Below are 21,425 nucleotides of genomic sequence, written 5' to 3' on the forward strand. Positions count from 1 at the left end.
CTGCTGGCATGTATCTTCTCGATTTGCCCCAATGTCAGGGCATTGTAATTGCATTTCGTGCTGAACTTCTGGTCCTACACCGCAGACAAGTCAGGGCGAGGGCATCCAGAAAACGAAAATCCGGCATCCCAAACACGATTTCAGCTACGGAGCTTTTTTCTTTGCGGTTTGGCTTGTAAGTCTGTGTCCGTGTGTGTGTGTATCTGAGATACAATGGCAGCACAATGTAGCCAATATCTAAGCGTCGGCATCTTTGGTGGCCGACGCCATCATCGTTGGGAGTCAGATTCAGATTCAGACTCAGAGTCAGAGTCAGAGTCAGAGTCAGAGTCAGAGTCAGAGTCACAGTACTTGGTCTCTGGCTCCCTATCTGGGTTTCAATCGACCAGCTTTGGTTTTAATCGTTTTGGGATTGGTTTTCCTGAACTTTATGAAACCTTGAATCGACCGAACTGGAATGTGGCTTGAAAACCGCAACATATGCCCATTTGCGAGCCTATCCAACGGAGAGATCTCGGCTCACATCTGTCGGTTTAGCTAGCCCACGTGTCAAACTAAAGTATCCAAGTATGCTAGAGCAACTCCGAATGTATCTCTATCTGGTTTTCGGCTTAAGAGCATTATATCGACAGGGAATTAGAGACAGGGGCTGCAACCCCTAATGGTAGAACCTCCAGCTGCTCTGGCCCGAGTTTCATCTCAAGTGGCAGGCTGGATTTACGGGCATAGACAATCTAATTACTGTTTTCAGTGTGCATTTAGCGTAAATGATAGCCCTAAGGCGGCCTCGCCCGCTCACACATGTGCGTAATTAATCCGGCAGGGCATGGAGTTATGGCTGAGCAACTTCCACTGGCCCCCCCCAAAAAATAACAAACCTGCCCACCTGCTTTCTAGGAGGGGGCGTAAGTGCCTGTCTGCTGGCTGTTTTCCTAACTCCGAGCTTTTCTTTTTTTAGAGCTTGCAGTGCGTGGCCTCCCACTCTTTTGGGCGTACAACTCCGAATTCCGGCTCCAAATGGGGCAGCCATGATGACTTGGCATCTGGACTCAAAATGGAGGCGATTTCGATGGCAGGTCCCACGCACTCGGCTCCCCGCGCGAGCTGATCAAATGCAGCTTCAGCGGGTTGACTTCGTTGACTGGGTTGACTGACTGGTTGACGGCATGACGCGGCTTAATTGGCCATTACGAGGCGGCTGCATAAGAGGCTCTCCGCTTGCGCAAGCTCCCATTCCCCCAGAGAGATTCTCCTCGGCGGAGTTTCAGGTTTTCCTCGCTTATGGAAAATCATTTTTACCGTTGCAGGCCTCTCTTGTCTTTATGCAAATCAAGTGAAAGCAGCACCAGAAGCAACAAGTTTCCCGAAAAATCCTCCACAATCAGAGCCCACTTGCCCACTTGCCCACTTGATTGAACCTTAACTGAATTTGGGTCAATGTACTCTAGAAAATAGATAGAACTTCTACATGTCTCGGGGCAATTGGATTGAGCCGTCATTTTTATCCGTTTAAGGCTTCCGAAAAAAAGGGAAAATAAACTGGGGAAAAGTTAAGCCAGCTCTTGACCCGAAAGCCAAGGCTCATTGTTGTTCCTGCTGTTCTGGTTGTTGCAAAGGATTGGATTGTTTGTGCTCCATGTCGCTTGCTACAGTTGTTAACATGAAAAGATAAACATCGGAAATGATGTCAGTCAAGCTGACAGTGCCCAGCCTCCACGGCTGTACGAGTATGTGTATCTGCCCCCTTTTTTTGTTCATTTCCATCTTCACGCATTCTCCCAGAACATGCTCTCAAAATCATGTAAAACTTATCCAACGAAAAGCGCACAAAAAAGCAGACGCGAGGCTGCTGAAAAAGCTGAGCCCCTTCAGTAGTTTCGCTCTAACATGCTCGGCAATCAGAGCAACGTGTTTCGTATCTAATGAATTGCGACTCTGGGGAACTCACTCCATGTTTCCATTGTCGCAGAAGCAATGGTCCAATGTTGCAAGCTCTACCCCCTCTGCCCCCTCTACCTTCTCCCCAGTCATCGTTTAGCGGGCTAAATGCCGCACTTTTAGTTGGAACTAACCACGGTGGCAGACACACAATGAATAAAAGATAAAGAGCTCCGAATTAGATCACGCGATTGTTGCCTGGGTTTCCTAGTAGAGAACGTGAGTAGATAAAGGTATTCAGCTATAGGGGATGCAGTGGGTTAACAGTAAAGTATAGAAGGTTTCCCGTTCGGAAGGCGGTGTTCCTGCAAAAGGAGCCACCCCTAAGATTGAGATTGTGGCTGCTATACCATTTACATAACTGATTAATATAGGAAATTCCTTTAGGTGAAACTTTTCAAAAATAAAAAGAAGCAGAATGGATACAAAAAGGAATGGTTTAGATATCCATATTGCGACCTTTCTGATAACTATATGAGTGGGAAATCTAAAACAATCTACTTAAAACAAGGCACAGAAAATCCTAAGGCTGATAAGTGCCTATGGAATTATTGAAAATTCCCTTGGCGCACACTTGAAATCAATATCTGTGCCCATAAACAATATATTTAGACCAATGCCTCGTGCCAAGTATTACACACTACAGTTCAGCACCTTGGGCTGCCATCGAAGGTGTGTAAACATATGGCGGAGATAAGATACATGGAACGCAGCCAAGAACAGTGTTTTATTATATCATAGTCCATCTAACGAACAATCTAATGCGGCATTGGCAAGGCTAAACAATAGGTAAAAGGGTTTGCAGCAGCTGCTGTTGCATTACTCTTCGATTTCTCATGCTATTACGGATTAGAAACCGAACCCTATATGGGAAACACACCCAGGTTTTGATTAATTTGCATATGACATGAGCCCGATCTGATCAACGCATCAGCTGTTCGAAACCCTTGCCTTCACTAGACGTCTCTGCTCAGGGGGAACTCGGTAATTCCGGGCCGGGAGAACTTGTTTTTATGCCACAAACAAAGCAATTTTCGCACTGACGCTTCCTCCATCCATCCATCCATCCACCCAGGTGACCAGGTACCCCACCCCTAGAAAAGGGTGAATTATGAATGCAGTCCACCGGAGGGTTGATGTAGAACGAGTTGCATGCAACATGCCAGCATAGCGCGCATTTTGGCAGGACCATTTGCTCACAGTTTGCGGTTTACGATGGCCGGAACACTGGAACACCGAAACACTGAAAACCCGGAATCGCGTTTACCTGGGACGCAAGACAAAAAAACAAAAAAGACATAGAACGGAGACAGGGTCAAAAGCGGCGAGTCTTGGCTCATCTGTCGCCCGGCATTGCGTGATGTTTGCCAGATGAATGAGAGTGAAAAATGAAACACGAGTTGCCGTCGCCGTCGCCGTTGCCGTTGCCGTTGCAATCAGTCGTCCGGAAATCAGCACAGACAGCCAGGAAAGGAAGGGGACTTCCCTGCGGAGACGAGGGGCAGGGGCAGCAGGGATAGACAGACATTAAGGCCGCATTATGAAACCAGCAGCAAACGGGCGACAAAGTGTTTCCATTTCCCATTTGCCGGCTTGCCTTTCTGTCCCTCTCACTCTCCCTCTCCCTCTCCCTGTCCCACCCTTTTAGCCAGTTCTACAATTTGTTTGCCGCAAACACACATTTACGTAATGCCAACCGAAGGTCTGACTCGGTTGGACCTTAAAGCTGCCCGAAAACAAAAACCAGGCAGGAAAGCACTTGAAGTTCTTGCGATGAAATTCCGAGAAACAAGTTGCCTTGCGAGCCAAGAAGGTAGACACACTTAAAAAAATTGCACGATCGATTGATATACTAGTTTAATAATGAAGTTGTTTTTATTTATTTGTTAATCGCTGCCTATTTACGAATAACATGATAACAAATACAATGTTTTTTCATTTCGTGAAGGTGACGCAGTCCATACATTTTTTTATTATTAAATACGATTTGTTATAATTGATTGATTGATTCATTATTTCTATACCACTTTTTCCTTTTATTTAGATGTGCAACATTGAAATTGCTTGAAAATCCCACGATTGGACAGTAACGAAAAACTGAATGACCAATTTAGTAGCAGTTCCCTGTGTGTAGACGACTGCTGCTGAGAAATTCCGATGGTAATGCAAGGTAATGGTCTTCCCAGGGTTTGTGATGGTCCCTGGACCTCTTTTCCCTCCCCCTCCTGCGATTCCAACTCCCCTGTCCTGCCCCTTGATTAGTGACGCTGTTTACCTGTGCTACGTGTACAGGTTTCTGGAACGAATCCATAAACTCAGATCGCACGCTGGCTGTATGGCAGTATGACGGTGTGACTGCTCTGTGTTTTCCGCTTTCCAACGGCGTGCAGATGGAATTCCCGACGTACAATTTGCTTTTGTTCTAACGCCCACGTTCCGCGCACTCCCATCTGCCGGTCGTCCGAATTGGTATTTGCAAACACGTTTTTGGCTCGGGAAAATTAAATATAAATGCCATTGAAGGCGAGGAAGATTGAGTCGAGAAAGGTGGCCCTGGGCAAGTTTACCAGCAAACCCCCCCTGTGCTACTCCATTCCCATTCAGATTAGAAAGTCGTGCTCCGAAATGCGGGTGCAGTGTTTCCAAAGGTGTTTACGACCAGACACCGCTGAACTTGAAAACCGCCAAAGAACTTGAAACCCGAAACGACAGTTGGAAAAGGCTTTTAACGACGCCCTTCAACTGCGGCCAAAGGCTATTAATCAAGCAGCACGAATCGCATCCGCTGCACTACTGCGACACTATCGACATCGAAGCACCGAAGAATGAACCACTCAAATTTACAGCCCACGGCGCTGCATATAAATACCGCTTAAGGTAAACAGACAAAGCCCAGACAGACACATTAATTTCGAGTCTTTTGCCCATTCTCCACGTTGTTAAGAATCAAAAATCGAAGAGCGCAGTGCCTCAAATCCCCGGCTAGCGATCGTCTGCGTCTTCCAATCTTCCCAGTTCGAACGTATCGATGGGTTTGGGGTTTGGGGGTTGGGGTTTCGTTTAGGCTTCGGGTTGGGGAAGTGGGCCTGAAGTGGGGGCAATCAACAATGGAGAGTTGGGGCCCAGTTGTCGAATGAACGAACGAACGAACGAACGCATAGCTTAAAGTTCAATGACTGAAAAGGTGCGTTGATGTTCTTCTTGCTGCGGTTGTCGCTATTGCTGATGTTGCTGCAGTGGCTGCCGTTGCTCTTGGAGCTGGAGTTGCTGCGGTTGCATAGGAATCCATCAGCAGCAGCAGGCAACTTTGACTCGGACCCCATTTATATTGGCCATTCGCTTTTCCATTGGCTTTTGGTTTGGTTCTTATTGCGCCTCGCTAGGCGAACGTGCAAAAATGCGGCATGAGCGGCCTAAGCGATCGGCAATCAATCTGCAGATTCCAGACGCAAAAGCAACGCAACCCGTTGCTGCCGCCGATATTGCTGCTGTTGCCAATCGAGGAAGCACGCAACAAGCAATTTCAGGGAAGAATCTCCTCTTGCATTTGAACTCGTGGCCTTAAGTGGCTGCTACACTTGCGGCTAAATTGGCTGAACAACATGGCCAAGAGTGTTAGCCATGCGCAAATACAACATGCATTTTCAGCGAATTGTTTAGATTGGAATGACCATGAGGAGGAATTTTACATAAGCCAATTGTGTAATAGTAGTAGTAACGCATACAAGCTTTGTATAGGTGTAGCGTTAAAAAGAAACAGAAATAGTATGGTAACTTCTTTAGAAAAGATGGTAAAAAAGAATTCATACATTTTTTTACAAATTTATCTCCCTCTCTATTCGTAATCTTCAGAAGCATCTTCAGAGCCAAGTCTCCAATAGTTCAGGAACTTAAGAAAATTCTGAAGCGTCATCTAAAGAATTGCCATATTTAGTATAACACTTCTAAAAATATCCAAAAGATTATTTCTTAGATCTAATTTGTAATAAGAAAACTGCACAGACAACTCCATAATTCCAGAGAAGTCCTCTCCAATTCCTTAGTCTGGATAGCGACTGGAATCGGGATTCAGACTGTTATCGGGCCTGGAACGGAGACTCCTTCCATCCCGCCGCTGTTTACATGCACACGATGACAGACGCGTCTATTTATCTGTATCTGTATCTGGCTGGCTGGACTGGTTGCTTGGTTGGTTTACATTTCGGTTTTGCGCTTCAAGTGAGAGAAAAATGTTGGGAAAATAAACAAGAGGAGCGCAGTCAGAATTTCAGACGCAGCGAAGGCAAAACCAACCGCAGTTGAGTGGCTTGTATTGGCTCCGAAATGGGGAGAAAAGGGGGAGCCCTGGGCAAAGTTTGACTGCAACAATCAAATGCTCATCAGCGCACTTGAAAACGAATGCGTGGCTGGCTAAGACAAAAAAAGTACATTCTCGCAAGCAGACAAAGATATAGGAACCTTTAGATACAGTATCTTCCTTTCTTTTTTTCGGACTGTGTAGACGAGGCATTTTCATAGCTGGCTGTATTTTTCGTTGGCTTGTTTGTTTAGTTTTTGAGGCACACTCACACTCATACAGACACGCAATGCTGCAGGTGGGAACAGGTTTTTCGGTTTCGGCTTTTCGTGTATCTCTGGGATGCGGGCCGTATCTCTTTGGCCTCGCGTTATTTATGCCCCACTGTGGCTGTAATTACAAATGCTCGTTTCCTGCTCAAAACAATCTGGCCATGTGTGCCTGTGACTGGGCATCTATGTAGTATCTTGGTTTCTCAGATTCTCTGGGATGCCCACGCACATGTGTCCTCCGCCCGGAATCAAGTTTCCAGTGACCAGTGACCAGAGACCAGAGACCAGAGAGCCGACTGGAGTGTCCGAAGTGGACAAGTGCGTAAGTGGACAGCGGCATTTGTGCTCTTCAAAGGGCCTTCTTTTGCGAAAAGCGCCTGCTGAGCGCAAACAATTCGCCGCTTGTCCATGCCGCTCACGTACTTCCATCTAAATTTCTCTAGCTTCCCCTGCAACATGTTGTTGCCCGGCAATATGGTCGATTGATTGGCAGATATAGTTAGTAGTTCATAGGCAGTAGTTGGCCATGGTTACCCGTAGGCCCGCAGCAGTAACAGCCGGAGCACGAATGGGAATTACCCTCGACAACTGCTTCGTACGCTTGGCTGCACTTGCCCAGGAAAAGAGGCACTTTTCCGAGTGGTGGTTAGGTTAGCAGTTGCCGCAAATGGCGCGATGTAATGGCATTTCTAATATGAGCACATTAATGGCTGCGGGACAAAGAACAGGTGAGGTGAATCGAAGGAGTCCACACTCCCGAAGCAATTGCAAATTTCAAAATTAACAGCCCACAGTTAAGGTGAAAATAATAGCTGGCCAGGGGTTCTTTGTGGCCTTAATAATAACTACACATATGGTTTTTATAATGCCAGTTAAGTTGGGTGTTTGAAACATAACAATATTAAGGTTTTATTACCTTTTGTTTCGGACACTTTGGCTTGCTTGTGGCACAGTTTTAAATAAACTTAATTCAATTTTATGTCTTCGCCCGTTTTGAAGGTGATTACCAGGGCATATTTTTAGATAGCCCTGACATGTAATAGTACGAATCTTGAAAATAAGTATAAGAAGAAAAATTCCTATCCTTGATAATTTATTTTTAAATTTGGTTTGCGAAATACTCAACCAGGAGATAAAGGAAAAGGGCCGCCTAATAAAAAAATATATATGCATTTATTATAAATACTTTATAGTATTTAGTGAAAGCAATGCTAGTTGTTTTATAAAATAACTATATTTGGAGAAGGAAGAAAATGCTTAGGTCATACAAATGTATTAATATCACAGTGCTTTAAGAACCTAAACTATTAGTATTGCTATTTTCGTGCCCCCAGCTGTACGTGCATATGTAGAAGCCCGAGTGTGGTGCTCTTGTTTTTCCTGGGCTTCATACCTGAGCAATTAGTGCGACGTTTTCGATTGCGCATGCAGTAGCCCAAAGAGCAGCAGCTGCTGTTTTCGTGTTTTTCTGGGTTTTTGCTCTCGGGCAGCTGACAAGGAGCCAAAAGCCGGCGACAGAGGGGCGTAAACAAAGTGAGCTCTTGCAAAATGACAGCTGACAATGAATCGTACGCCACGTCGAGCTCCTCGCACAGCGAAGTCTGCAGCTAAGTGCACAATAATAATGGCAACAATATCAAGTAGGAGTGAAAAAGCTGCAGTCAGCGTCGCCAGTCTGCCGTTGAGATTTCATAAAGTTATTGAACGTTTTCAAGCGAAAAACAAAATTCGGATTGCAAGCAGAAAAATGAAAAAGCGATAAAGTGCCAAGCGAAGCAAAGAGCTAAATGCGGATTTGGGCATATCACGAAGTTTGACAGCCACTGCAGATAACCTGTTGCTGTTGCAACTAGAACAACAACAACTGCGGCACTTGCCACATAAATGGCCATTCGTGCTGGAAGGTATTTAACACAAGGTCGCGAAAACAATGAGCCAAACGACTTTAGACCGCTTATCTAAGTGCTCGTAGCTCGTAGCTCGTTGGTAATTGTAGAAGCCTCCGCTGGACGCGACCAAGAAGCTAATTGTATGAGCAGGCCACCCAGTCCCACCCAGCCCCACCCACTCACCCACCTCGGCATGGCGAAATAATGGCAGGACGGGCGATCGGGGAGGAGCAAAACAGCGGAGGCGACAAAGCAAACAAGGTGTTAATTTCCACTGGTTCGGTATTCCCTCGAGTTCTCTTCACCGAGATGCTCCGAAAAAGGGTGTTCGCAGGGTATGACGATTTTAGGCGAAGCTTGATGCCATCATGATCATATTTTAGTATTGATTGCAGTCAGTTTGATGTGCTGATATATTACTATCTCAATAGTGTATTTCGTAGTCTGGAAATGCTGATAACTAGTAGCTTGTAGCTTTAATTACATCGTAAAGTCCAGCGCCAGTAAAATATAAATTCTTAGAACACAATGAATATAATTATTCCTCTTCACTTTCAAAATAAATAAAATGAAATAAGAAAGGAAACAATGAAATTAAATGTTCCATAAAATATTATATGACCAAAAAATAAAACCCAAAATTTGAATATGTTTTTGTTTTTAGATAACCCGAGTAAAAACACTTTGGGTATAGCGAGGGTATAGCGAGACCTGCTCCCCACTTCTCCCACTAATTTATTTTTGCTTCTCCTCCCTTTTGCGCCTTTGCAAATTGAATTCCCCGCGTGTTGCGAAAGCAGATAAGATTGGAGCACGTTCTCCGCCAAACAGCCACCCACACAGAAGCCACTCCACGCATACAAAGCGGCAGATGACGGGCGATAAGCCGTCCGTGATAACGCACTTGACTTTGAGAGGGAATCGTGGGGGAATACACATGGTGGAGCTCCCACTTACATCCTAGGTAACTACACTGATGACTAAGGATTGTGCATCGGATTGAAAACACGGAAGATGAATGGGTCTACTTACGAACTGTGACCGTTTTCGGATCGTAGGCACAGACGCGTCGCTCCACGGCGGCAATCTTCCGCTGCACCCGACCTGCCCGCTCGCCCACCGCCTGCAGATCCCGCTGCAGGTCATCGAAGATGTCGCTGGCTATGAGGACTAAGCTGGCCAGTTGCCGCAGGGCGTTGCTCAGCGTTATGTTGCTGATCGAGTCGAACTCGTGGCCGGAAACCACCTTGGAGGAGCCGGCGGTCGGCGACTGGGGTGCACTGGAGATCCTTCCTAGCGCCGGCCTTTGCTGGCTGGGATGCCTCGAATTGGGCAGGGATTGCGACTGGTGGCGAGTGGGCGAGGTGGACAGGAACTCGACGTGGTGCTTCAGCTTCTTCATGGGTGCCGGAGCGGGCGGCACCGGCTGATCCTCCGGCGCCTGGTGAACCAACACCCTGGTAAGTGATGTGGGCGATCCATGGCCATTGGGGACCTCTCCATCCGGCGACTGCTTGTTAATGCAGTTGTTGTTCCGGCACTTGCCCGGAGTGCAGTGGAATCGTCCGGAGGCATGGCCCAAGCTCGCCGCCGTGGCCTGGGCCACATTGACGGGCTGCACCACGCGCTGGACGAAGGGCATCTCTCGCTGGCTCTCTCACTCTTGATCTCTCTGGCGGCCACTAGCTGCTCCGATTCATTCGCTCTGCTTCGAAGGCACCGACCAACATTAAATAAAAGGTAATCCAAGTAATCCCACACACACACACACGCACAAGGGGAACCGAAAACTGGTCGGACAACTTCTGGACTTGAATCCTCCGCAGTCGCAGCCTCCTAGCTATTGTCTACTACTTTCGGCCAAATTCCTTGGCCTTTTCACACGCACTCACAAACTAGTTTAAATCAACTGGTTTATTGGCCCCCCTAATTTCTGCTCTTTTTTCTGGCCAGTTCTCAGCCTCGCATAATTAGCACGCCGCACTCGAATTGCCCGTGATTGCGGCGATTTTATGGCCCGGCCACCGTTACGCGTCGTTCGAAAGGTGTGTTAGCCGGCAAAAATACAAAAACCGACCGTCCGCGCTGACGTCCTCGTATTTCGCCGGTTTCAAAATAACTGCCAGTGTGCCCACTACAAGGCAAGGGCTGTGTGGCCGCAGATCAATTATCTGGCTGTGTGCCCGTTTAGCCTGGCAGCTTGAGTATTTCACTGCCTCTGGTTCGAAGCACTGCTTAGGCTTAGCCAGGACACAGTGCAGAGTTTACAGTCTGTTACACGCTGTGATATTTAGCAGTGCACAGTGGGCATACAAGTGTATTTGAGAGTCTCATCACCACCCTCTTATTAAAAAAGCGTGCTTTGAATCCATGTTGTATCTTTTTATGTGTAAGGAAACTAAAAACTAATAAGCATAATATATAGAAAGTAAATTATCAAACCTAATTGAATTCCTAAGCAGTGTCAAGCTGAATGTTGCTGTAAAAATTATCGATATACACAAGGCTAGCGTTGCCAGACAGCAGCGTGTTTTGTAGTTTATAACCCTTGTGAAATACGGTCATACGACTCCGAAAAAATAAATAAAACTACCGTGGACCGTATTTCCACTCTAAAGTAAATAAATTAGCGCAATGCCAAAGTATTATTGCGACTACTGCGACACCTACTTGACCCACGACTCGCCCTCAGTGCGGAAAACCCATTGCACCGGCCGCAAGCACCGCGACAATGTGAAGTTCTACTACCAAAAGTGGATGGAGGAACAGGCCCAGCATTTGATTGACGCCACCACCGCCGCCTTCAAAGCGGGCAAGATCACAAACAATCCGTTTGCGGGCGGGCCAGGAGGAGCGCCTCCCAAGCCAGCGGGCGTGTCCATACCGCCGCCCAACATGGGTGCTCCTCCGCGTCCGGGAATGCCTGGAATGCCCTACATGCCTCCACTGATGAACCCAATGATGGGCATGCGGCCGCCACCGATCATGAATCCCATGGCCATGATGGGACCACCGCCTCCACTGGGCACTATACCCGGCGTCCGTCCAGGAATCATGAACGGACCCAAGTGACCGCCCTCAGGAACAGCATCCTAATTCGGAGCAAAGGAGTGCCCCCCTTGAGATGTCCTAATTAAGCTGTAGCATTTAAGTAAGCCAATCGCGAGGAAATTAATTATATACATTTATATAAAGCAGTTGACTCAAGAAATGGTTTTTCTTTGTGGGTGAAAGCCAATAAAGAATATATATCGAGGTCCGCAAGCAGATGGGCATGCAATTTTTGTCGAGGCGTATAGCGATAAGGTCACGCCGCTTGTACAGATTGTTGACATTTTATTTAACGTGTGATTATATATCATAAATATTTTGTGCCAAACCCTTTTCAGAAAATGGGAAAACATGAGATATGCTTTTAACAAAAATCTTTAGTAAGTCAGAGAAGGCCACGCTTCCCATTAATTTATTTTTTTGTCCAATACAATATACATAGTTAAAATGCAAATGAACTGAAATGCTAACACAAAAATATTAGGTGCCTTGCCTTTAACATAAACATTCACAGTTTTTATTACAATTTTTGAGCTTACATACTAGAATCTGTGAAGAGAATATAATGTGGATTATAATTGTTAATATATGAATGTGTTAATCAGGGGCTTGAAATGTAAGTGTATCAGTTTCTGCCTTTGTCCCGCGGATCGGCTCGTCTGAGCTTCTTATATTATGTTAAACGTCTGTACTACACACACTTAGGTACTAATAGGATTATGATTATCTGGAGACCCTCTGGCGCTTGCTGGGGGATACCAGGACCGGCGAGGGCGTTTGGTTACTGGAGATAGCGTCGAATATGCTGCTCTCTGAGCGCTGGTATTCGCTGCCAATGTTTTCCAGGTTCAGATCGGCATCGAGAACTAGGACCTGAGGAAAAATGCATATTTAACGGCTTTGGTAAGTGTTCGGAGTTTCCTTAAGCTACCTTGCACGACTGCGGGCGTCTGTGGTGTATCAGCCAGTCTTCGTGCAACTCATGCAGCTCCTGAAGGTACTTAAGCGGCACGCAGCTTTCCTCTGAGCGAGCCCGCTGCCGGATGCGTTCGTGCGCCACCTCCGGCGAGGTGCGCAGATAAATGATGAGATCTGCCTGCACGTGAATGGACTCCTCGATGAACTTGTACCACTCCTCAAGCGTATTGTACATGCCCTGCTCCAGGGAACCGTTCCGCCGCATGTTCTCCACAAAGCAATAGCTGCGGGGCAGTGGGTAATGGATAAAATTAGCGCTTCTGGTCAAACCGGATGACGGGGATAATGCACTCACCGAGCGCTAAAAATGGAGCGCTCCATTATTTTTAGCTTCTTGTTGGTTGGGGCGGTGTGCGACTGCAGCATGGTCAGCGTGACATAACTCTGAAAGGGCATGGCCCACTTCTTGGGTTCCTTGTACATCAGCTCCAGCAGATTGACCCCGTTCACGTTGCGCCACTTCTCGACGGGCTCGGTCAGCAGGCAAATGTCGTTCTTGTACTTCTCGAAGTGGTTCAAATACGTGGTCTTCCCACTGCCAATGTTGCCCTCGATGAGGACGGTGAAGGGCTGGGTGCCCTCGGCGTACTTGGTCCCCTTTCGGGCACAGGATGCTGCCTCCGCCATCAGTCCGGACAATCCGCGATCTGCACGTGAGAGTGGGGGAGTGGGGTTTTACTATCTGGTTTAGGTACAGCACAGCAGAAACGGATCGGGAATGGAGTTGGCTATTCCGGATTCAATGGAGTACTGTACACGGCGGCGGGCAAATGGTGACTGAATCAACCCGCCTGGTGAGATCGTTTACCGCCGAAAAGCAAAAAGAGCGGGAACACCGCCATTTGTTTCTTTTTTTTAATCGGGTTTTCCTATCGTCATGTTTGTTTTTCGACCGGCTGATCGGCAACTGCGTGCATGTGTGTGCGTATTCTATTGCCGGAATAAGTGTGTAGATCCAAAAAGTTAAAATTTAAAGCAAAACTGGTTGAATTACTTATAAATGATATGATGTCTTTCTTCCACATGACCTGGCTACAACAGCGTTAGTGTTTGTCCAACTTTATTAAATACAAATACCATTGATAGCAATGAAATTAATAATTTATTTCTTACAACTTTATTGTCACTTTTTAGTTTTCTTTAACTTTGTGAAATAAAATTGCGTTCGCTTGTGCTGAGAATCAGCTGTCGGCGATAACGATAACGGTCAGCTGTTCTGTGCATGGATATCGGTTGTTCGCCATCCCTACAACGACGCGAATTTTATCAATATTATTGTAAATTTTTAAAAACCTGTATTAAAACCTATTTCTAAAGGCCTCTTAGACCCGGCACTTGGTTAGCGATGTCCATAGAAATCGAATCAGCCGAGTGAGTATTGGAACTCGACCACTAACACCCAGTTTTTACTATTTTCGTGATTTACCCCCCAAACAAAGTGTCATTCGGCTCATCCAGCAGTATCTGAAGGAGTCCAACCTTATGAAGACCCTGCAAACGTTACAGGTTAGTGCCATGCCCCCCAGAGAGTTGGTCTCTTTATGATCTTGGACTTTCAGGAGGAAACCGGTGTCTCCCTGAATACGGTGGATAGCGTGGATGGCTTTGTGCAGGACATCTCCAACGGGCACTGGGACACCGTGCTTAAAGTAACCCAGTCCCTCAAATTACCGGATAAGAAGCTACTCAATCTGTACGAGCAGATAGTTCTGGAGCTGATTGAGCTCAGGGAACTGGGCGCAGCAAGGTCTCTGCTCCGCCAGACGGATCCCATGAGCATGTTAAAGCAGCAGGAGCCGGAACGATACATTCATCTGGGTAAATTATTAACCACTCGTTGGTTTCGCAAACATTAAAAGTTTATATTTTTAATTTAAAATGTATTAAATTGTCTCTAGAAAACATGCTGCAGCGCGCTTATTTCGATCCCAGGGAAGCCTATGCAGAGGGAAGTAGCAAGGAGAAGCGACGCACGGCCATAGCCCAAGAGCTCAGTGGTGAAGTGCATGTGGTGCCCTCCTCCAGGCTCTTGGCGCTGCTGGGACAAGCTTTAAAATGGCAACAGCACCAAGGTCTCCTTCCTCCCGGCACCACCATCGATTTGTTCCGCGGCAAGGCTGCTATGAAGGATCAGGAAGAAGAAATGTATCCCACCCAGCTTTTCCGACAAATCAAATTTGGCCAAAAGTCGCACGTTGAGTGCGCTCAGTTCTCGCCGGATGGTCAGTACCTGATAACGGGCAGTGTGGACGGCTTCCTTGAGGTCTGGAACTTTACCACCGGCAAGGTGAGAAAGGATCTCAAGTACCAGGCGCAGGACCAGTTCATGATGATGGAACAGGCGGTGCTGGCGCTGAACTTCTCCCGAGACTCCGAGATGGTGGCATCGGGCGCACAAGATGGCCAAATCAAGGTGTGGCGCATCATCACCGGTCAGTGTTTGCGGAAATTCGAGAAAGCCCACACCAAAGGAATCACTTGTCTGCAGTTCTCGCGAGATAACAGCCAGGTTCTTAGCGCGTCATTTGACTACACTGTGAGACTGCATGGACTGAAGTCAGGAAAGATGCTAAAGGAGTTCAAGGGGCACTCATCGTTTGTAAACGAAGCAACCTTTACGCCTGACGGACACAGCGTGCTCAGCGCATCTTCCGACGGCACAGTTAAGGTTTGGTCCCTTAAAACTACCGAGTGCGTGGCCACGTACAAGCCCCTTGGCAACGAGCTGGCCGTTAACACAGTCCTCATCCTGCCCAAGAATCCCGAGCACTTCATTGTCTGCAACAGATCCAATACTGTAGTTATTATGAACATGCAGGGCCAGATTGTGCGATCCTTCTCGTCGGGTAAGCGCGAGGGTGGAGCCTTTATCTCAGCCACTCTTTCGCCGCGAGGAGAGTTCATATACTGCGCCGGAGAGGATCAGGTGCTTTACTGTTTCTCCGTCTCCTCCGGTAAACTGGAGCGTACTTTGAACGTAAGCTGCTCCAGAAACTGTTTGTTTTCAATCCGTTTAAAAAAAACCTGATATTTCTCCCATAGGTTCATGAAAAGGACGTCATTGGCCTGACACATCATCCGCATCAAAATCTGCTGGCCAGCTACAGTGAGGACGGCCTGCTGAGGCTTTGGAAGCCCTAGACCATATAAGCAATTCACTTTCACACCTAGTTTTAGTTGGTAGTCTTATTTTAGCTGCCGAAATATACCTACTGACCCCAAAGCACTTGCAGTTTTTCTCATGCCCTCACCCATTCCTGCACATCAATATCTTCAATCTTGCCTATATGAAACAAATTGACTTTAATTAAGCATTATGCAAAGCGCCAACCTCTCAGAGCGCTAATCCGCAGAGTTTGCCTCAATTGCGGTTCCAGCACCTAAATTAGTCGAGCAGCGACACTCAGCCCGTTCACTTGCAACATGAAGAGCGACGAGATCATCGAGAAGATTCGCAACAAGTTGAAGGAATCGGATCCTGCCCGGCGCACCGTCGTTAACACGTTTCAGTTCAACTTCACCGACGTGGATGGTAATCTCATCAAGAGCATGGGTGAGTGGGAAGGAGGAGGCCTTGTTGTGGGTTAGCCCACCGTTGACCGTCTCATCGTAGTCTTTGATTTCAAAGCATTGGACATCTACGAGGGGAGTGCTTCCGGTGTCGATGCACAGGTCACCATTTCCGATGAGGACTTTTACTTGGTGGGCACTAAACAAAAGACTTTCCAGGAGGTGTTGCAGCAGGAGAAGGCCAAGATCGATGGCGATGAGGAGGCTATCAATAAAATGCTGGAGAAGTTTCGCATAAATTCTCAAAACTAGCTCAGCGACAAGATGAAATGATGCATGCATTTCGTTCATTATATGATACACCTTAACGTTTATTCTGTATCTGTTTATTCAGTTTTCCAATAATAAATTATCACAAATGAAAATTCTTTACAAATTCTAAGGAAAGGCGCATTTTATAAATTAAACTTAATTAACTAAATTTAGAAACCAAAAAATATAAAAGCAGGCATCCCACCAATAGAACAGAATCAAAAAGTTAGTTATTTAATTGGTTTTAGTATTCATTTATTTAATTACCTTTATTTATATTTAATGTTAACATGGAATTGTTTTTGTAGGTGTTTCCTTTTAATTTGAAATTTTTGTTCTGCGTTTTATCATTCAACTATTTTATTTGTTATTCGGTTATCTCTCTTTGGCAAATGGCGCCATGTTCTCTGCCAATAAGTGCGCCCGAGATTCGGTTTTCTGATTTCTGTATCGGGTTTTGAAATTTGAAAAACGTCTCTCAATTCAAATGTGTTTGACTCCTTTCTTTAAGTGTCTTATTTATAGGTTTAATTGTAATTTTAACATTTGCTTTTTTGGGGTGTTTTAGTTTAACTTTGTGTTACTTTAGTAAACTTTTTAGTTTAGAACATTTTTTTTTTGGTTTTGGGATAGGTTTTTGTCGGGGACATTCTTTTTTCAAACTTTTTATTAGCTTTACGTTCTCGTACTATTTTTCTTTAAATTTATGTTTAATTTTTATTGCTAGAACACAAATTTAGAGTTTTTATTAACTAATTGAATTCTTTGCTCTGGGTTTTCTGTTCGGTTTTAATGTAATACAACAACAAAATTTGTACACTTAAACTAAAGTTTATTTATACGAATTAAGTCCTAGGAGTTCTTGATCATTATGCTTTTTTATGCAACAATTTAACAACGGTTTACTTCATCAATGTAATTGTATTTATTTTCGCTTTTTTTATCATTCTTTTTTAATTAATGTAGCATTTTTTTAACACCTACATACCTTTATTATAACTGGTTTTTACGTCAAACGGGTTTAAGTTTCCATCGCTGATTTAAGCCGTATTCTTTATTTTCCTCAATTTTCTTTGCAAAACGTACGTGCGCTATGAAACCAATAATTATTATTTATGCTTGGAAATTTCGGGGAATTTATCATTTAGCTCCAAAACGGAGGAAACAATTTCAACCAAAATCGCCTTTAGCTTCGAAACAGGTTTGCATGTGTATAACGTTACGTTGATAAAATAACATAAAATTATATTTCATTGAAAAGTCAATCGTCAAATAGAATTCGACCCGACAAAAAAAGTAACTTAATATTGCGTTTCCTGTATTTAGATTTTTGTGTTTAGCTTTTTGTATAATTTACTTTATTATTATCATTCCCTTTCGCGTATACATTTTTATAAATATTCTTGTTCGCCTTAAATGTTTATAAAAATGTGCTTAAATAGACAAAAATCTTTGAATTTATTTACTTTCCATTTCTCGCAATCATTTTCCGTCTTTGGGGCCACTATAATTTATTCAAATTCCCTTTAATTCTCATATAAACGTTTCGATTTAGCGTCATTAAACTTTTTGCTTTTATTCTTTGCTGGAAGATACAGTTTTGATAGTCACTAATTCTTTTATTTATGCATTATTTCGTCTTCTCCTTTTGTTGTTGTAAGTTTGATTTGTGTAGCCTCAAGGGTCGAAGATCTTTTGTACAAAATGTGTAAATAAAAAGTCATGCGCGTATGTAAAGATAAGTAATTATTATTGTTTTATGCCCTTTAGTATGTTGCTGCCGTTATTCATTATTGGTTTATCTATCTGTTTTGCGAATTGTGTGTATTGTTTTATTAACGTTATTTCGTCTTCGTTTTTTCTGTTGTATAATTAATTCAATTTATGCTTCACCTAAATATTACTCGTATCAAATATAAAAATCAACAACTTTATTTTATTTTTCGTCTTGTCTGCGGTCTCTTGTGGCTATGAAAATGATTCGTACATGCACTTCCGCTCCACTATTTTTGGCTCGTTTCCGTTTCCGCCGCTCGGCTTCTCCTTGCTTTCTCCACATCCGCACATCGGCCTGTGCTCTTTGTGCGCTCTCTCCGCTCCGCCGTACGTATTTCGCTATGTGTATAATATAGTTATTAAATGTAGCTGTTATTTGTTTCTTATTCCTCCATCATCCCTTATGTGAAACGCTTCTGGCTAATCGAGTTATCGCAACTACAACATGCTCGCCCTACTGTACTTATTTAGCTTAGATTCCGCTTTGCCTGCCCATCTCTAATGCTACTAACCATCCCGTTTCGCTCGTTATTAATTTTACGTCTTAATCAATTCGCATTTTTGCATAATTTCTTGTCTTTTAGGTATTGTTAACTTTTGAATTCTGTTTGTTTCTGCTTGCCTCCCGGTTTTACTGTACTCGTGTTTCACTGTTTTACTGTATCCTGTGTCTGCGTGTCAGTTTGCACTGTGGGAGTGTGTGTAATCTACTGTTCTTGCTCTGCAAAGTTGCTTCGTTCGCCATTACCTATGTAGATAGCCTTATTCTAAATGCGTTTTAAAACCGAAACTGAAGGTTGCGATAAAAGTGCCTAAAACTGCACCGAACCATCGTTAGACGTTCGCCATTTGGTTGACATGATCGATGTTGTCCTCATCGAAGTGCACATCGTTGATGAAAATGTCCGCGTCCAGCTGGTCCTCGTCGAGCTCCAGATCGTCCTCATCGTCCTCCCCGTTGGACATCAGCCCGTGTCCCATCCCCATCCCCATTCCCATGTCCACGCCGGCGATGCAGATGTGTGGCGGCGGCGGCACGCTGGTGGGCGGAAGTGGGGCGGGCGGGATCATCAGGTTGCCGCTGTTGATACCATGCAAACTGCCCGCAATGCTGGCGCCTCCACTCTGCAGATGCCTGCGACTGGAGCTGAGACCCGCTGCACCATGAGAAAAGGGGATTTAAACATTAAAAAGTTTTATAAACATATAAATATTAATTAATAAAAGTGTTTCTGGTATTAAACAGATTTCTTAAGCTAGTTTGCTCTTTGAAATCATTTATATTATGTAAAGAAATAAGAAATACTCGTTGACTTTAAGATATCAGAAACACGCAAACTTAGGTAAAGAATAAAAACGAGAGAGATTACCTTGAAAACAAATGAAATAAAACCACACTCAAAGAAAACCTACAGAAAACATAAAGTGTTGAATACGTATATATTGTACAAAAAGATTTAAAAAATATTTCATAGGAGACTCACCCGTTGCACTGGTCTGCGAGTCGTAATGTGCATTCCGATGTAGGCCCAGTTGGCGGACATGGTTCCTACGGCTTCTTCTGGAGTGACAGAGTATGCATAGGAGACAGATTAGGGACGAGACGACGAGAAGCGTTATTATAATTAGGACGTCGTAGTCCTCCTCGGCCGCTTCCGTGGTACCTGCATGGTTTGCAATAGTTGCGAGGGGAGAGCAAGAGCACAGAGTTCATACGTTAATCAATAATAACAACACACTTTAGGTTAGTTGATCGAGAATATGCCTTATAGCTAGGAATGTGTTTTGCGATCTCTAGTTAGCTGAGATTATCGAGTGTGTGTCATGTGGGTGAGTCTGAACTGGGTGTTCTTGTTCTGTGTACTGTGGTTTCCATTTTTTCTGGTTTTTTAAGTGGGTTACACAAGTTTAGCATTTTGATATATTTAGGCTTAGGCGGTTTAGAAAATTCAGTTCAGTTTAACAAAGGCACCAGGAAGATATATGCTCTATATATACATCTGATCGATGCGGTGCACACATGACAGGTGAAGGTGGAAAGGTTCCAAAGGAACACAAAGAAGCCAGAACCAAAACTCGGAGGCATGCGTACTACATATGTAAACTTAACTCCCAAAATGCGATTGAAGTGAACTAAAGGATGCAACAAAGGATAAACTTGGGATGGTCGTTTAATCATTGGGCTGTGAACTGTGATCTTCTCCAATTGCGGCAATCTACGTGGTTTGGGGTTATGGGTTCGGGGGTTTCTCCAGATTGGAGTGGCATGTAATCTTGGTTTGAACTCTGTGCATGTCATGAGCGTGGAGTGTGGATCGATTGTAGACAAGCTTATGCGGAACTCACGTGTTAATTGTGACCAAGAGTTTCATTTACTTAGATATTACAGTTAGTATTTTTGGTTTGGTTGCTTCGTTTTGTTGTTAGAAAAATGAGTACAAATTCTTGCTAGCAGAATGCTCCATTCATTTCAATTTGTTATCTTAGTTATGTTTCACGTGTTTGATTCTCGTGGCAATTCCAATTTTGATTTAAAAATTTTGATTTTTCGAGTTTTGTTCTTGTTTAACTTTAGTTGTACGTATTTAACACTAATGCCGTAATTGCTAAAACAAATGTCTGTAGAAATGTGGGCAAATGCGTGGAGTTTGCGTCACCTGTGCCAAGGATTGGGTTTTTTTTTGTTTTTCGATTTTTAAATATTCGGGTTCGAGGAGGGGAGTTTTTCAAGTTTAAACAGTTTCACAGTCGAACAGTCGAACAGTTTGTAGTTGGTAGTGGTATTCAGTTTTGTTAGTGGAGACAAAAGAAAGAACAGAGAGAAACAGAGGGAGAATTAGACAAGTAGAGAGAGAAAGAGAGAAAGATGAGTTTAGTGTGGGCGTGGCTGTAGACATCCCCAGACGGATATCAAGTATACGGGTATATATGTATCTGGGTCTGTTGATAGTGTGCTGAATGCCATTCGAGGTGATAAATCGGGTGAGATAAAGAGAAATGCATCGGTGAAATGCAGGGATAGGGAGCACCCCAGACTATCGAAGAGGAGGAGGTATGTACAAAGGTCTGGCCATCGAAAATGGAGGGAACAAAACAGCTAGTAAAAGATCAGGACAAAATACGAATACTTAGGTGCAAAAAGACGTAGCGAGAAAGAGGTATATAGGATATGGATTGAGGTCACTTTAGTTGGTTTTAAATTAGTATCGATTATTATATAGTTGTTATATTTAGTGGTTAACGGTTTGCAAGTGTTTCGTCGGGTTCAAGTTTTCTTCACGCATCAAATGAAAAGTGTAAGGAACGCAAGATCGCACATGAGCTACAACGTGTAACCGTGGAAAACAAAGGAAAACCAAGGAAAACCAAGGAAAACTGAGATTGGAAACTGAATGGCTCGCC

General features: G+C 44.4%; 6 protein-coding genes across 16 annotated transcripts in view; 3 read left to right on the plus strand and 3 right to left on the minus strand.

Moving 5' to 3' along the window:
- LOC122619239 (serine-rich adhesin for platelets) overlaps positions 1 to 10,521 on the minus strand; it is a 38,663-nt gene extending 28,142 nt beyond the window's left edge. The window contains exon 1 of one of the 2 annotated variants that reach the window (XM_043796035.1): positions 9,429 to 10,520. In XM_043796035.1, the coding sequence (XP_043651970.1) occupies positions 9,429 to 10,038 (610 nt within the window). In that variant the 5' untranslated portion in view covers positions 10,039 to 10,520. Of the gene's footprint in view, positions 1 to 9,428 lie in introns of both variants that reach the window. The other variant, XM_043796036.1, reaches the window with a different exon arrangement.
- A 395-nt stretch (positions 10,522 to 10,916) lies between these two features.
- Positions 10,917 to 11,603, plus strand: LOC122621322 (U1 small nuclear ribonucleoprotein C). The gene has a single exon (XM_043799153.1). The coding sequence runs from the start codon at positions 11,031 to 11,033 to the stop codon at positions 11,466 to 11,468; it is 438 nt and encodes a 145-aa protein (XP_043655088.1). The 5' UTR covers positions 10,917 to 11,030; the 3' UTR covers positions 11,469 to 11,603.
- A 220-nt stretch (positions 11,604 to 11,823) lies between these two features.
- LOC122622514 (deoxynucleoside kinase) lies at positions 11,824 to 13,561 on the minus strand. The gene is made up of 4 exons (XM_043800998.1): positions 13,420 to 13,561; positions 12,721 to 13,072; positions 12,379 to 12,649; positions 11,824 to 12,320 (listed from the first exon to the last, which is right to left on the minus strand). Exons 1-4 carry the CDS (start codon positions 13,448 to 13,450, stop codon positions 12,171 to 12,173), a joined length of 804 nt encoding a protein of 267 aa, XP_043656933.1. The 5' UTR covers positions 13,451 to 13,561; the 3' UTR covers positions 11,824 to 12,170.
- Positions 13,562 to 13,606: 45 nt separating this feature from the next.
- Positions 13,607 to 15,641, plus strand: LOC122622513 (WD40 repeat-containing protein SMU1). Its single transcript, XM_043800996.1, has 5 exons — positions 13,607 to 13,796; positions 13,865 to 13,931; positions 13,985 to 14,243; positions 14,324 to 15,402; positions 15,468 to 15,641. The coding sequence occupies exons 1-5, from the start codon at positions 13,771 to 13,773 to the stop codon at positions 15,564 to 15,566; spliced, it is 1,530 nt and encodes a 509-aa protein (XP_043656931.1). The 5' UTR covers positions 13,607 to 13,770; the 3' UTR covers positions 15,567 to 15,641.
- A 187-nt stretch (positions 15,642 to 15,828) lies between these two features.
- LOC122622515 lies at positions 15,829 to 16,263 on the plus strand. 2 transcript variants are annotated; one of them, XM_043800999.1, is made up of 2 exons: positions 15,829 to 15,978; positions 16,039 to 16,263. In XM_043800999.1, the coding sequence occupies exons 1-2, from the start codon at positions 15,849 to 15,851 to the stop codon at positions 16,245 to 16,247; spliced, it is 339 nt and encodes a 112-aa protein (XP_043656934.1). In that variant the 5' UTR covers positions 15,829 to 15,848; the 3' UTR covers positions 16,248 to 16,263. The 2 variants fall into 2 exon arrangements, with proteins under 2 accessions (XP_043656934.1, XP_043656935.1); XM_043801000.1 differs by having other exon boundaries at positions 16,054 to 16,263.
- Positions 16,264 to 16,896: 633 nt separating this feature from the next.
- LOC122622511 (cubilin) overlaps positions 16,897 to 21,425 on the minus strand; it is a 50,363-nt gene continuing 45,834 nt past the window's right edge. For 4 of the 9 annotated variants that reach the window (XM_043800991.1, XM_043800993.1, XM_043800992.1 and 1 more), the window contains 2 exons: positions 19,508 to 19,687; positions 16,897 to 19,180 (listed from right to left, as the gene is read on the minus strand). In XM_043800991.1, coding sequence (XP_043656926.1) covers positions 18,858 to 19,180; positions 19,508 to 19,687 — 503 coding nt within the window. In that variant the 3' untranslated portion in view covers positions 16,897 to 18,857. Of the gene's footprint in view, positions 19,181 to 19,393; positions 19,433 to 19,507; positions 19,688 to 19,719; positions 20,681 to 21,425 lie in introns of those variants that run through there. The other 5 variants (XR_006326301.1, XM_043800994.1, XR_006326302.1 and 2 more) reach the window with 4 other exon arrangements.

The sequence above is a fragment of the Drosophila teissieri genome, chromosome 3R (assembly GCF_016746235.2).
Source record: "Drosophila teissieri strain GT53w chromosome 3R, Prin_Dtei_1.1, whole genome shotgun sequence".
In the NCBI taxonomy this organism is placed as follows: domain Eukaryota; kingdom Metazoa; phylum Arthropoda; class Insecta; order Diptera; family Drosophilidae; genus Drosophila; species Drosophila teissieri.